At 42.9% G+C, this 15,614-nt stretch overlaps 1 protein-coding gene across 1 annotated transcript in view; it reads right to left on the bottom strand.

Annotated features, from left to right (window-relative positions):
* Window positions 1-15,614, bottom strand: part of snx25 (sorting nexin 25) — a 253,050-nt gene that overhangs the window by 112,505 nt on the left and 124,931 nt on the right. Inside the window, exon 6 of the mRNA XM_078562219.1 lies at window positions 11,899-12,085. Coding sequence (XP_078418345.1) covers window positions 11,899-12,085 — 187 coding nt within the window. The remainder of the gene's footprint in view (window positions 1-11,898; window positions 12,086-15,614) is intronic.

Below are 15,614 nucleotides of genomic sequence, written 5' to 3'. Positions count from 1 at the left end.
TCTGCCCGAGTTTTCCCAGATACGATTATCACCAGCAAGGCACACCTCAATGACTCCATATATCTTAAATCTTTAATTCTGCTGTTTGTTCTGTTCACTTCCTTTTGAACTGAAACTAAACTTGGTCACTAACACAACACCACTAAACAGTTCTTCCTTCTTTACCACAGCTGTAGATCTTTGTTCTCGCAACTCAGCCACAGCTTCATTTTCTGTGAGATACTGTGAAAGGTATTGCTGAAAAAATCTAAGTTTTTCATCTTGCACTCATCAGGACAGATTGCAAGATTACCAATATTAAAGGGAACAATGGCATGAGTACAGAGTGCTGATTGGTTGGCAAGTGGACTCTGATTGGTTAAGGCATTGCCAGAGAGAATGCAGCAGGAAACAGGTAACTGCCAAGCTATTGTTCAAATTCAAACCAGGCAGGTCCACACCGATTGGTCAAGGCATTGCCATGGGGAATGAACCAGGGAATGGCTCCCCCCACCCCCCACCAAAGCTTTTGTTTGGATTGAAAAGAATCCTCATTGCTTTTTAGTGTAACTCTTAGTACAATCAAGATTGTTATCAACTAAACAAAAGGTTGGGGGCGGGGGACAGCCATTCCCAGTTCATTCCCCATGGCAATGCCTTGACCAAAGTCGACCTACCAGGTTTGAATTTGAACAATAGTCTGGCAACACCTCTACCAATCAGAGTCCACTTGCCAATCAACACTCCCATCTCATGCAGTATAAATTGTTGGTCCTTTTACTGTTGGTAATCTTGCAATTTGACCTGATGAGCACAATAAAAAGCTTAGACAGCATGTCTCTTTTCTTCAGTGATACTGAAGTGCTGCACTACCGAATGACTAACTGTGAAAGGTGTTAAAACTGCCACTTCACTTTAATGAGTTTCTATTGGAGTTTCTCTTCCCATGTCAACAAAATCACATGGACATTTCACCGAACTGAGGTGTTTATCAGGGATACCGCACACCACCACCCAGCCCCGCCACTTTTCAGTGTTCTGTCTTATATTGAGTTAAAGAGGATATTTTAAAACATAGTCGTCTTGTAAAGTTCAGCATTCATAGCAATGTATGTAGGCATATTCTATCCATCTTTAGAGTATTTAATTCAATGTGTCATTTCCTCCAAAATACTTAAATATATTAGACAAGACAACGTTGTGAATGTAGCCTCTTAAGATTTACAAAAGAATGCTACCTATGTGGAGTTATACATTTGCTTTACTAGTTTAACATTTACAATGACATCTAACAATTATCGCTCTAGGACATTTACCGTGCCATGTTCATAAGACATGAAAGAGATCATAAAATGTTTAAGTCAAACCTTACTTCATGCCTATTTAAAAACGGATTTTGTTGGACCAAAAGCATGGCTACTACAGGTAATATGATTTGCAAGTTGGCTACAGTTCTGGAAATTTCCAACAATAGTTACAGGACAAAGCTCAACCCTTATCCATGTGGAATCTCACACCTTTCATTGCGTGAACGCATTATGATCAATGAAACAAGGGAGCAGCAGATGGTCTGTCTTCCCAGCCTGGACTTATAACAAAGAGAGAGAGCCACTGAAACTCGTTATACCTGTGGAGGTGCAAATAGCCACCATCTATATCCTAAGCTGAACAATGGATTTTGACCAGAGACATAGCAACTGATTGTTACCCTGAAACTGACTCATCAATGGGCAACACCGCATGACCTGAGCTCCTTTGGACTTTGGAAATTTTAATGTTATATCCCTGGGCTCACAGGGCAGTCTGCTGTTAACATCCAGCCTGTCAATACCAAAGCACGACTCCAGGCTGACAACAAAGCCTGCCTCAAGTCTAAATTTCCACGAAGCCTGGTTCTCTGGAAGATTCCTGCCATCCGCATACCAACCTCACCTTGCTGCATCATCACAAACTTTGAAGGAATTTGGCAACTCTTGCTTTCAGCTAGCTGAACCGTCTTGAACTTTAACTTTTACATGAAGGAACCCTCACTGCACTCTGACATTCTGGACTCTAACATTCACATGAGTTAATATCCATAGCTTCGTGTTTTTTTTTTGTTCAAAGTTATTCCAAGTTGTAAAACTCTTTTCTTTCCTATCTCCTTCTTGCATGCTTGTGTTTGCGCATATATTTGCGACGACTATCTCCAGGGTTTGAATGCATGAATAAACAATACTTCTGATTTAACCCACAGAGAGTTTACTGTGAGTCACTTTAAAATTTTAATAAGAAAACTACAGGGATGCTTTGAAGATACACTATACAAAGCAAAAGAAACGGTCAAAATTACCATCACTTCCTGATATCTGGGCTGCATGTTGTCTACCAACCCAGCCAATTGGGACTGTTAACGTTTACAGAGAAATCCAAAGATCCAGGGTGGAATTTTACGGCCCTGTTGTGGCAGGGCAAAGCCTTAAAATGCAGCAAACCATTCAAAAATCCATTGACTTTGGTGGGACTGTAAAATCCCGCCAATGTAAAATTCTGCCCTCTAATTAACTGAAAGAAATTACATTACAAAATTTCACATTTTTAAACAAAAGCAAACTTTACGGCATATAGAAAAATTAAACAAAGTAAGCACTCCTAACTTAATACTAAAGTCTGTTAACGCTTAGAGAATTAAAACCGAGTATGTCACAGCTCTGAGTTTAATTTAGTTTCTCCTCTAGTGATCCAGCTATCCTCCAAGGTACGAAATTTCATGGGGATCCTTCCATTAGATTTTGGCGAAGTGATCCTCCATCTTTTCTTCAAAGCTTCATGATTGTGGATTTCTCAGCACAAGTTTAGGCCTCAATGCATTCGCTCCTTGTCCTGGCTTTGGATAGGAAGCTCTGGGCAGACTCTCTCTCTCTGCCTTCTCCAAGCTAACTGCTGGTTATCCCTATGAGGATTACTATAAATTTCTTCTTCTAGCTCCAAGCTAGGCAAATCTTCCAGCCTCCTTTCCCTCACGAATTGTCTTTAGACTCCCACCTACATTCCGTGCAGTGAATGATATAGTATTTTCTCTGCTTCAGATGCAAGCCTTGCAAACATTTATCTCTTTTTCTCCCTCAACTGAGTGAACTGCAACTGACTTTATCTGTTCCCAAACTGAACTGCTGACTGCTTGTTTCTGTAACAGGTACACTGATAAATTAAACCAAAGGAACCTCCCTAGCCCCGCAACCCATCTCCATGGCAATATGGCATACTTGTAATGTTCCAAACAGAAATGTAAACTAACTGTTACCTTCAAAACTAAACCTTTTGATTTCGGGACCCACATGAATAATTCACATCTCTAATGGAGTTAACCACCCTCTTCTCCAGTCTTTCTGGTTCCAACAAGAGCTCCCTTGTTTCCAAGCTGCTTTTAGCTTCTTTTCATCGGGAAGCTACATAAATAATCAAAATCTTTTATGGAGGTAAATGTAGGCCTCCTGGCTCTATCATAAGCTGAGTAATTGGTCATCCATTGTTTAGACTTGGGCTGACAAGTGGCAAGTAACATTAGCACCACTCAAGTGTCAGGCAATGACCATCTCCAATGAGAGAGAATCCAACCATCGCCCCTTGATGTTCAATGGCATTAGCATCACTGAATCCCCCACTATCAACATCTTGGGGATTACCATTGACCAGAAACTGAACTGGACTAGCCATATAAATACTCTGTCTACAAAAACAGGTCAGAGGCTAGGAATCTTATGATGAGTAACTCACCTCCTGACTCCCAAAGCCTGTCCCCCATCTACAAGGCACAAGTCAGGAGTGTAATGGAATACTCCCCACTTGCCTGGATGAGTGCAGCACCCACAATATACAGGCTTCACATCGTCCAGGACAAAGCAGCCCGCTTGAGTGGCACCACATCCACAAACATTCACTCCCTCCACCACTGACACAGTAGCAGCAGTGTACACCATCTACAAGATGCACTGAAGGAATTCACCAAGGCTCCTTAGACAGCACCTTCCAAACCCATGACCACTACCATCTAGAATGACAAGGGCAACAAATAGATGGGAACACCACCACCTGTAAGTTCCCCTCCAAGTCACTCACCATCCTGACTTGGAAATATATCGCCGTTCCTTCACTGTCGCTGGGTCAAAGTTCTGAAGCTTCCTTCCTAACAGCACTGTGGCTGTACCTATACCACATGGGCTTCAGTGGTTCAAGAAGGCAGCTCACCACCACCTTCTCAAGTGCAACTCGGGATGGGCAATAAATACTGGCCCACATCCTGTGAATGAATAAAAAGAGATTTGCTCCCTTCAAAATCTGACCTTATTAAATAAACATAAGTTAGCCTTTGAACTGCAATCACCCCAGGTCTGTTTACCAGCGCCACAAACTCTTTTCATCTATCTACATTTAACACTTTAATTCCTAAAACTAAAAGTTATATCTCTAAAATACATTAATTATGGGGTCAGATGTTCACAATAATACAATAACTTCTATTTACATAATGCCTTTAATATAGTAAAATACCCCCAGGGGTTTTGCAGGAGCGTCCGACAAAATTGCACAAACAGCCACATGGAGATATTAGAATAGATATCCAAAAGCTTGATCAAACAAGTATATTTTAAGGAGCACCTTAAAGGAGGAAAAAGGTGAAGAACATACAAGCAAGAAAGCTGAAGGCACAGCCACCAATGGTGAAATGATTATAATTGGGAATGCACAAGAGGCCAGAATTAAAGGAATGGTGATCTATTTAGAAGGCCGGAGGAGTTTACAGAGATAGGGAGGGGTGTTCGGCCAGTGGAGAAATTTGAATGTAAGGGCGAGAATTTTAAATCTGAGGCATTGCTGGAACCACAACATATATTGGTGGCAGAGCACACTTCTTGCCAGACTGCTCTGCAAGCCTTTTGGGATTTCAAAACTATTAATTTAGCACAAAATAGGCAACAATCTCTATTCCAGCCTTAACATCCACTTAAATAAGCACCAATTTCAGACCTGAAAAGTATCCTGACTACCTCAAATCACCTTGGAAGGGTAAGGTACCTCAAAAATTCTCACGCTGCTGTCAAGCCAAAAAGAGGTACTGCCTACCACACGAATGAGTAACGCAGCACATGAATTTCACTACCAGTGCAATTCTAGGTGTGCAAGCCGTAGGTCCCAACGAATGGCGGATTAAATCAAACAGCACATCCTTCAGCTGCTCGCAATAACCCCAGGTCTGCTTACCATACTCAACCAGCCCGTGCTGGCAAAATGCTTTGCTTGTGGAGCATAATGTCCAATGTTGGATACATTTCCATGACTGGAGGGCACCTGTTTACAAGTACATATATTCACATGCAGGGGCTTGTCCTCGAGGCAAAAGGAATGTGTCCAGGCATTGCACCTTTCCTGAATTAAACAAAAGCATGGAGGTCAATAGGTCCCTGGTGTATTGGCCTTGGCAACACCTCAGCCAGTCAGAATCGACTTGCCAACTATTCTCTGTTCTCATTCAGTGTAAATTGTTCCTCCCTCTGAAATTTTCCATTCTTGCATCTGTCCTGATGAGTGGAAGACAAAAAAGCTTCGACAGCAAATCCCCTTCTTTTTAAGCACTGCTCAAGCACCAATTAATTCCATGTTGAAACTAAATATGCTTTTATAATCAATTCTTTTACTTAATGATTATATCTTACTTCAAACTTATAACAAGCCTCATGTAGTATTTTGATTATATTCTTAAGGACTCCTATGGTAAAGCAGGGCTGGCTGAAGGTTATAATCACAGGCTTAATGGTGTTCAGAGAATCTGTACACATCAAAACGTTCAGGCTTGTTAAATCTTGGCCACACTAGGTCAACTGGATAATCACAGAATGTATTCAAATAACAATAGAAGATTGGCTGTCTGGCAGGAGGCAGAGAGTGGGGATAAGAGGGTACTTCTCAGGATGGCAGCGGGTGACTAGTGGAGTTCCGCAGGGGTCAGTGTTGGGACCATAACTTTTCACTTTATACATTAATGATCTAGATGAAGGAACTGAGGGCATGCTGGCTAGGTTTGCAGATGATACAAAGATAGGTGGAGAAACAGGTAGTATTGAGGAGGCGGGGAGGCTGCAGAAGGATTTAGACAGTTTAGGAGAATGGGCAAAGAAGTGGCAGATGGAATACAACGTGGGGAAGTGTGAGGTCATGCACTTTGGTAAGAAGAATAAAGGCAAAGACTATTTTCTAAATGGGGAGAGAATTCAGAAATCTGGAGTGCAAAGGGACTTGGGAGTCCTAGTCCAGGATTCTCTTAAGGTTAACTTGCAGGTTGAGTCAGTAGTTAGGAAGGCAAATGCAATATTGGCATTTATTTCAAGAGGACTAGAATATAAAAGCAGGGATGTGGTGCTGAGGCTTTATAAGGCTCTGGTCAGACCACATTTAGAATATTGTGAGCAATTTTGGGCCCCGTATCTCAGGAAGGATGTTCTGGTCCTGGAGAGGGTCCAGAGGAGGTTCACGAGAATGATCCCAGGAATGAAAGGCTTAACATATGAGGAACGTTTGAGGACTCTGGGTCTATACTCGATGGAGTTTAGAAGGATGAGGGGGGATCTGATTGAAACTTACAGAATACTGAAAGGCCTGGATAGAGTGGGCGTGGGGAAAACGTTTCCATTAGTAGGAGCGACTAGGACCCGAGGGCACAGCCTCAGAGTAAAGGGAAGAACTTTTAGAACAGAGATGAGGAGAAACTTCTTTAGCCAGAGAGTGGTGAATCTATGGAATTCATTGCCACAGAAGGCTGTGGAGGCCAGGTCATTGAGTGTATTTAAGACCGAGATAGATAGGTTCTTGATTGGTAAGGGGATCAAAGGCCACGGGGAGAAGGCGGGAGAATGGGGTTGAGAAACTTATCAGCCATGATTGAACGGCAGAGCAGACTCGATGGGCCGAATGGCCTAATTTGTGCTCCTATGTCTTATGGTCTTAAATCCTCAACGACTTTCTGCATGTAAAATTTAGGTGAATTGCAACTGATTGACTAATCCCCACAGCTACCCTGAAAAAAATTGCTTGTGACAGCAATGTATCAGAGGCCCTCAACTCTGCATCATTTAGAATACATCTAAACAGTACAAGGATGTCCCTCTGCGTTCAACAAAAGGATCAGTCTCAAAATATCACACCTTCAATCCAAACATTTTACCAAACTCGGGGATGCACAAACACAATGTTCCATCTTACTGGATTAAAAATGAGCTGACACACATTAAAACCACAGACAAGTAAAACCTGTTGTCTAAAAACGCCATCTTGCAACAAACTCTTAAGCTTCTTTAATTTCAGCTTTGTTTTAATTTGGATTCTAGGAGACTGCTGGTCAGTGTGATAAGGCCTGATACTTACACAGCTAAGCCCAGCTCTCTCAGCTTAGAATCTGCTGCAGACCCAGTTCTTTTTCTGGGGATCTTTTTTTTTGTAAAAATATACTTTATTCATAAAATATCTTCAATCACATTCAAAACCATTTCAAAAACAACATTACAAGGGTACAATCCAGGTTAAACTTTTACAAAATGTATCACCAGGTGCATCAGTACAAACAGTATTACAATCATTTACAGCCTTTCATTTTGATCTGTACAGCCCGAGGGGCTCTAAACAGTTCCCAGTCTCTCGGTGCGCTGTGGTAGAAAGGTCTTAGAGAGCGACCCTTCCCCAGTGCGCCTTTGCGGCAGCTGCCCCAAGCTTTAGTGCGTCCCTCAGCACGTAGTCCTGGACTTTGGATTGTGCCAGTCCGCAACAATCGGTCGGGGACAACTCTTTGTGCTGGAAGACCAACAAGTTTCGGGCAGACCAAAGCGCGTCTTTCACCGAGTTGATGATCCTCCAGCTGCAGTTGATGTTTGTCTCGGTGTGTGTCCCTGGGAACAGCCCGTAGAGCACAGAGTCCTGTGTCACAGAACTGCTCGGGATGAACCTCGACAGCAACCACTGCATCTCTCTCCAGACTTTCTTTGCAAAGGCACAATCCACAAGGAGGTGAACAACGGTCTCTTCCCCACCACAGCCACCTCGAGGGCAACGTGCAGAGGGGGTGAGCCTCCTGGCGTGTAGGAAGGATCTGACGGGGAGGGCCTTTCTCACCACCAGCCAAGCTACGTCTTGGTGCTTGTTGGAGAGTTCTGGCGATGAGGCATTCTGCCAAATGACTTTGACAGTCTGCTCGGGGAACCATCCCACAGGGTCCACCCTCTCCTTTTCCCTCAGGGCCTCTAGGACGTTACGTGCTGACCACTGCCTGATGGACTTGTGGTCAAAGGTGTTTTTCTGCATAAATTTTTCCACGAGGGACAGGTGGTACGGCACGGTCCAACTACTTGGAGCGTTCCGCGGCAGCGTGGCCAGACCCATCCTTCGCAACACCGGGGACAGGTAGAACCTCAGCACGTAGTGACACTTGGTGTTTGCGTACTGAGGGTCTACGCACCGCTTGATGCAGCCGCACACAAAGGTGGCCATCAGTATGAGGGCGATGTTGGGCACGTTTTTTCCCCCTTTATCTAGAGGCTTGTACATCGCGTCCCTGCGGACACGATCCATTTTCGACCTCCAGATAAAGCGGAAGATGGCTCGAGTGATCGCCATCGCGCAGGAGTGTGGAATGGGCCAGACCTGCGCCACGTACAGCAACAGCGAGAGTACCTCACACCTGATGACCAGGTTCTTACCCGCAATGGAGAGGGAGCGTCGCTCCCACATGCCCAGTTTCCTTTTCACCATAGCCACTCGCTCCTTCCAGTTTCTAACGCATGCCCTGGTCCCTCCGAACCATATCCCCAGCACCTTCAGGCCGTCAGCCCTGACAGTGAAGGGGACAAAGGATCGGTCAGCCCAGTTCCCAAAGAACATGGCCTCGCTCTTCCCACGATTTACCTTGGCTCCCGAGGCCAGTTCGAACTGGTCGCAGATGTGCATCAGTCTGCGCACCGACAGCGGATCCGAGCAGAAGACGGCGACGTCATCCATGTACAGGGAGGCTTTTACCTGAGTGCCTCCACTGCCTGGGATCGTCACTCCTCTTATGCCCGGATCCTTCCTGATGGACTCGGCAAAGGGTTCTATGCATCGCCTGCTGTCCTATGAAGGTAGCAAGTTTGGTATAATTGACTGACTCATTAGGCTATTTCAGAAAGCCAGTAAGAGTAAGCCACATTAAGGTTTGCAAATAGAACCATTTTTATGCCAGACCAGGTAAGGGTTTAGATATATTGAGATTTTAAAAAATTACTTGGAATCAATCATATATGGTACATATTGATGAGTTCCACAGCAATGGGAAAATTTAAACAGGTATTATGAATTTTACAACAAATCTCAATGGTGCTTTCTTTGTAAGCATACACCACCCAAGATTCTGAATAAAAGCATATGTCAGCGAACGGCAGATTACAAAACGCTCACATTCGAGACACTGCCTCAGCTAATTCACAAATCGCTCAGTGACATCATAGTTGTCACAGATTTTTCACAGGTCAATACACACCAATAAGCCACCTATTTTCTGCACTAAATAAAGCAAGGATTGAAAACAAATTTTTAATTTACATCTTCACAAATTTATTCCTAGTGTCTGAAACTACAAATATCATTAAATCCTTCTCTCTCAAAACAATCCTGTAAACAGCAACAAACCACATCCACCAGTGTTTGCATTGAATAAAACCCTTCACTTGGTAGGAGAAATGGATGGGAGGGCCGAAGGAAAAAGCAGTTCAAAGTTTTCAAGTCCCGGTAAAAATCAATAATATTGGCACCAGTAACACTGGAGTTCCATTTTAAGGTATGCAAGATCAGTTTGAGCAAGTTTTACTGGCACCCTTCATTTCCAAGTTTTACTGTTTTTTTCCTCAAGGGAGACAGAATTTGGCTGTAGGCCAACAGTAATATTGCTATACAGGTGACTAAATAAATTGATGTGAATATATCGGGGCAGAAATCCATTTGAATAATACCTGAATTAGCAATCGGCTTTGACAATCTGTCAAAATCGTTACATTCAATTTCCAGCTCCCTTTCCTCATCATTTGTTCCGTCAAAAAGAGGGCCGAAGGAACAAATCTTAAAGGCAAAGAAAACCCTTAGCTGGACACCATCACTCAAATCGGTTTTAGTTGGAGTTTGCACACCACACATTGTTCCCTCGATCACTCCTCAGGTTTCAGCAACCACATGTGAAAGTTGCATACCAACCGCGGCTCGTGTGTAGCTCAACGGCCCAGGAAGTCAGACCAGTTTCATATCCCATTACACTTTCTTTGGAAGCCACCATAAATTCCTCAATACACTGAAAATTAGATTGCTTCATATTTCAGTGGCTTTTTTAAGCCTGAATTTTTTTTTCATAAATTCTCTTCTCTTTTAGCCTCTCTCTCCACTTAACCCAAAGTTGAGATACATCCCTCACCTGTACTTTCATTATCATTAGCCGCTTAGATGGTGGGCCCCATCAACTTAAAATGGTTTATGTATTGATTTTGACTCTCCTTCATGGGGAAACATATAGCCTGCAACTTCCAGTAGCATACCATGGTTTAGAATTCACAATAAAGAATTGCAAAGATAATACCATAGGAGACAGACTTTCTGCTTTGGGTACGATCAGAAAATTGCGCCCAAAATTCTGCTGGTTAGGTTGCAGTTCAAGTTTTTACTAAAATTCAATTGCATAATCACAAACAAAATCTTCCATGAAACAGCATGATCAGTAATAGAACACCATTGTTTTTCATTCTATTAAAATAATCCCTTGTTGTGTTTAAGAGTGGTAACCTGATGCGAGTTTATTAATACGACTGAAAATGTGTACATCACCAAACATCAGCATGTCTAATAAGGGTATCCAATTCTCCACTTGTAAATAACCTGATTTAAAAATAATCAAGAAAACTATATGGATAATTTAATAGTCTCAGTGGTGTACACTCGCCAGTTAATTTGTAAATTAAACATCTTTGATGTGAAGGAGCTTAACTTGTGTCTACCAGTGCCTGCAAATTGAAGAAAAAGCAGCAGAATTTATAGAGCCTTCCAGGCCTGTACATACAGCAGAATCTCGAAACATCGACTTGGGGGTGGTTTTTTGCATTCTTTCATGGGATGTAGGTGTCGCTGGCAAGGTCAACAAAGTTTGTTGCCCAAACTTAACTGCCCTTGAAGTAAGTGGCTTACTTGGCCATTTCAGAAGGCAGTTAAGAGTCAACCACATTGCTGTTGGCCTGGAGTCACATGTAGGCCAGACTGGGCAAGGATGGCAGATTCCCTTCACTAAAAGGACATTACTGAACCAGGTTGTGGTAAAAACCTATCACTGATAGTTGTCATGGTCACCACTGAGGCCAGCTTTATATTCCAGATTTATTAACAGAATTTGAATTCCACCAGCGTGGTAGGATTTGAATTTATGTCCCCAGAGCCTGAGCCTCTGGATTACAAGTCTAGTGACAATACCACTATGCCCCATAGTGCAGCCAGTTCTACGGGTAAGCCCCATTAAAACCTCTATCTTTTGCACTGGTTTGACCGATTCCGCCCAGGTTGCAATGATATTACTTCTGTAAATGAATGGAAAACTTTACTTTATAGTCTCTAGCTCTAGTTTTAACAGTGACAACATCTTGCTTGGATATAGCATCTTTAAAATAGAAAAATGCCCCAAAGTGCTTCACAGAAACAATCAAGAAAATAGATGCTGAGCCAAAGGAGGAGATTAAAGCTTGGTCAAAGTGGTGGATCGTAAACAGATTTTTAAAAGAAGTGGGGGGGGTGGGGAGAACACATGGTATATAATCACAATGTTACCACAACAATTCCCAAAAACTGCCTGTAAAAACATGGCTACTGCACAGAGGAATAGATTGTTATTACCTCAGCTGCTTTAAGAACTCCACATCACAGCTGCTGTTGATAAGTTTGATGAACTCCTCATAGGAAGGAGCATAAGTGTAGGCTTTCTTGTGATGCTCATTCGCTTGCTCCCTGTGTTCCATCTGGGTTAGCAGCATTCGATTAATGTAGTCTGGATCACTCAGAAGTTCCACCATTGGTTTCAGGACTGTCAAAAGTAGGTTCAGGTATGAGTTTAGAACAGACAAAATTCAGAACTCAAGTTGACAATCATCAGAAACACTTGTCGTTATGAACTAATACTAAAGGCTACAAGAAAATTTGCTTCTCTATCAATTTTTCTCTCAGAAAGGCATGAGTTCCACAAGTACTGACAAACTTCCAGTACCAGGTAGCAATTTTTCTTCTGCGATGAGCAGACAGTGGGTGCTGCAGGCTATGGGCTAGATTTTCCTAGGCCCCATGCAGGCAGAGCGACAGGTATTTTCTGGAAAATAGGTGTCGGGCCAGTTTGCTGATGAGGTCCCATCCCCGGCAGCTTTTCCCATGGGTGGCCCGGGTGCGATATCAGCAACCCAGGCATCCGTGGCAAGATGCCAATTAAGGTTGCTAAGTCAACTAATTGCCAGCAAGTTACACACCTCACCCCAGCAACTAAGAGGAGACAGCTTCAAAGTGAGAGGCTTTAATGGTTACCAGCAGAAAATGGCAATGCTGTTGTATTCCCAGATCACAGCCTTGCCATTGAGTGAGGATATCCTGGAAACGGATGTCTCTGATTGTCATGGCAGCCACTCCCCTGATACTGATGGAGCCTCCATTACTGTCCTGCTGCTTGGCCCTCAGCAGCATTCTCTCTGGTCACACTGTGAGGCCTGCCAGCCTCCTTTGCAGTGGGCCACGCTGTATTCAATTTTAGCCTCCAGAACCTACCCACCATCCCTAACTGGAACAGGGAGGCAGCTTCTAATTGGCTGCCTCCCATTAAAAATTAAGCCAATGGGTGTGCTATGACATTGAACAGGGCCAGGACCCAGGAATGATCCTGCCTCACGATTATTTTCAAAGTTGCAAAAATTCAGGCCGATGGAGGAATTTTGGCGGGGGGGATGGATGGATGGATGGATGGAAGGGGGAAAAAATTAATCACCTGATTCTGTACCTCACCCAATATCCACTTTTTTTTATTCTTTCATGGGATGTGGGCATCACGGCTAGGCCAGTATTTGTTGCCCATCCCTAATTGCCCTCGAGAAAGTGATGGTGAGCCACCTTCTTAAACCACTGCAGTCCATGTGATGTAGTCACACCCACAGTGCTGTTAGGAAGGGAGTTCCAGGATTTTGACCCAGTGACAGTGAAGGAACAGCGATATATTTCCAAGTCAGGATGGTGAGTGATTTGGAGGGGAACTTCCAGGTGGTGGTGTTTCCAGGCATCTGCTGCCTTTGTCCTTCTAGGTGGTAGTGGCCACGGGTTTGGATAGTGCTGTCATAGGAGCTTTGATGAGTTGAAGTACATCTTGTAGATGGTACACACTGCTGCCACTGTGCATCCACAAGCTCCCACAAACAACAATACAATAATAACTAGATTATCTGTTTTTATGATGCTGGTTGAGGGCTAAATATTGACCAGAACACAAGGGATGATTCCTCAAAACAGTGCCATTGGATCTTTTACATCCATTCAAGGGGGCAGACAGGGTCTCAGTATAATATCTCATCTGAAAGACAGCACCTCCAACAGTGCAGCATTCCCTCAGTGCTGCAGTGCAGTGTCAGCCTTGATTTTTGTGATCAAGTCTCTGGAGTGGGACTTAAATTTCTGAATCAGAGGTGAGAATGCTACCAACTGGGCCACAGCTGAGACTGAAGATGGAAAAGGCCTGGCTGGCACAGGTCTGCAGTATTTTGTGGAAACCGGAGGCACAGGAGAAACTTTTCTGGAGCAAGGCCGGGTGGGCTGACATCACTTGCATTGGGCCCAGCTTGCACAGGGCATCAGTGTTTGCACAACTAAAACGGATTGTGATCCTGGTCCTGCTACATTAGATAAACAACTGCCTATTTGTTCAAATGTTGTCATTGCTGACAGGTGCGTGGTTCCATCTCCTCTTACATACCAGTATTTCCATGCTCCAACCTAGAAAGGGTGAAAATCCATAAAAGATGCAAATCAATTAAACCAGAGTGCATTTTGACAGGTTTATATTATACCCACAGCCCAAGGCCTCAGATGTCAAAATGTTTCATGAGGAAAGTGAGAACATTATGTACTTAAATCACGACTGGGAGAAAAAAAACATAAGACATTCTGTTCCACTGGACTGGCAGCTTCACTCATTTTTCTTTTCTTAGTATAAGTTTCAGAGACCATGAACTTCATTCGGACACTGTATTTACATGTGACACTGACAAGTTCACAGCTGCAGAATATGTAGGAAGGAGCATAGCAGAAATCAGAGACAATCATTAGCAGAAATCCATGTTAGAGTAAAAGCAAAATACTGCAGATGCTGGAAATCTGAAATAAAAACAGAAAATGCTGGAAAAACTCAGGTCTGACAGAATCTGTGGAGAGAAAAAAAAATCCACTTATGAATTATGACCCAAGGTCATAAGGACTCGAAATGTTAACTTTGTTTTTTTCTCTCCCCATAGATGTTGTCAGACCTGCTGAGATTTTCCAGCATTTTGTGTTTTAGATCCAGACACTCTAACGTGGATCAAAGTCAAAAAGCAAGGGTGCTAGGATGATAAAGTTGATTTATTCCACTCAATTTCACATTAAGCAACATTAGTCAATCTCCAGTCCTTTCGCTCACAGTCTGGAGTCTGGAGTGCTACTTCTGAAAGTGGTTACATCATCAAACTAAGCAACATTCTATATTTAAGTATATTGTCCACAATTCAGTCTGCGACAAGCTTGAAGGATAAATTCAAAAGGACAAATTCATACCAAATTCCCAAATGAAACACCAAGGGAAAAAAATGCTTAATTATAAAATAGCACTCACTGTTTAAACAATTTAAATAACAATTTGTCTAGTAGGTTTGTGCAGCTGCATTCGAGGCAGTTGAGCTGCTACTATTTTTAGTTCACTTCCATTTGCAAACACTCATCCCTTTGCAAGTGAATAGAACAAAAATAACATTTAGAATCAAGTTTCGCAGTGCAGGAGAGGCGAGGCCAAGGTGATTACTACTTTCACAGCAGTGAAGGTGATTACTATCTTCACAGGAGTGAAGTGAGGAGCTGATTTAGGATTGAGAAGTGAATGTCCACATAAGCAAAATTTAATCGGGAAACCAGCTGAGTTGGACCAAAGAAACAAGAGGCCACAGCAATATGTAGTACTGTGCACTTAAAAAAAAATACAGAAAATTAAGAGAGAAACATAACAGGGGCTACTGTTGTTAGTCATTTGAACTAGCTATGATGAGAGGACAGGGAGATCATATTGCTCTCTCTCTCATGTATATCATGGAAGTAGCAGCCTGGTCTCAACCAAAGCAAAACTTTAGGGATATGGTAACAATGGATATGTTACCGGATTAGCGACCCACAGGCCTGGCTTAATGGTCTGGATGCACGAGTTCAAAACCCACCACAGCACACATAAATATGGAATGAGAAACAGCTAGCATCAGAAATGATAACTATGAAAGTACCAGATTGTTGTAAAAACTTATCTGGTTGTCACTAATGTCCTTTAGGGAATCAATTCCAATATG

Source organism: Cetorhinus maximus, chromosome 2 (genome assembly GCF_964194155.1).
Source record: "Cetorhinus maximus chromosome 2, sCetMax3.hap1.1, whole genome shotgun sequence".
Classification (NCBI taxonomy): Eukaryota; Metazoa; Chordata; class Chondrichthyes; order Lamniformes; family Cetorhinidae; genus Cetorhinus; species Cetorhinus maximus.
Note: the sequence above shows the minus strand (reverse complement) of the source record. Positions and strands in the feature narration are given on the sequence as shown.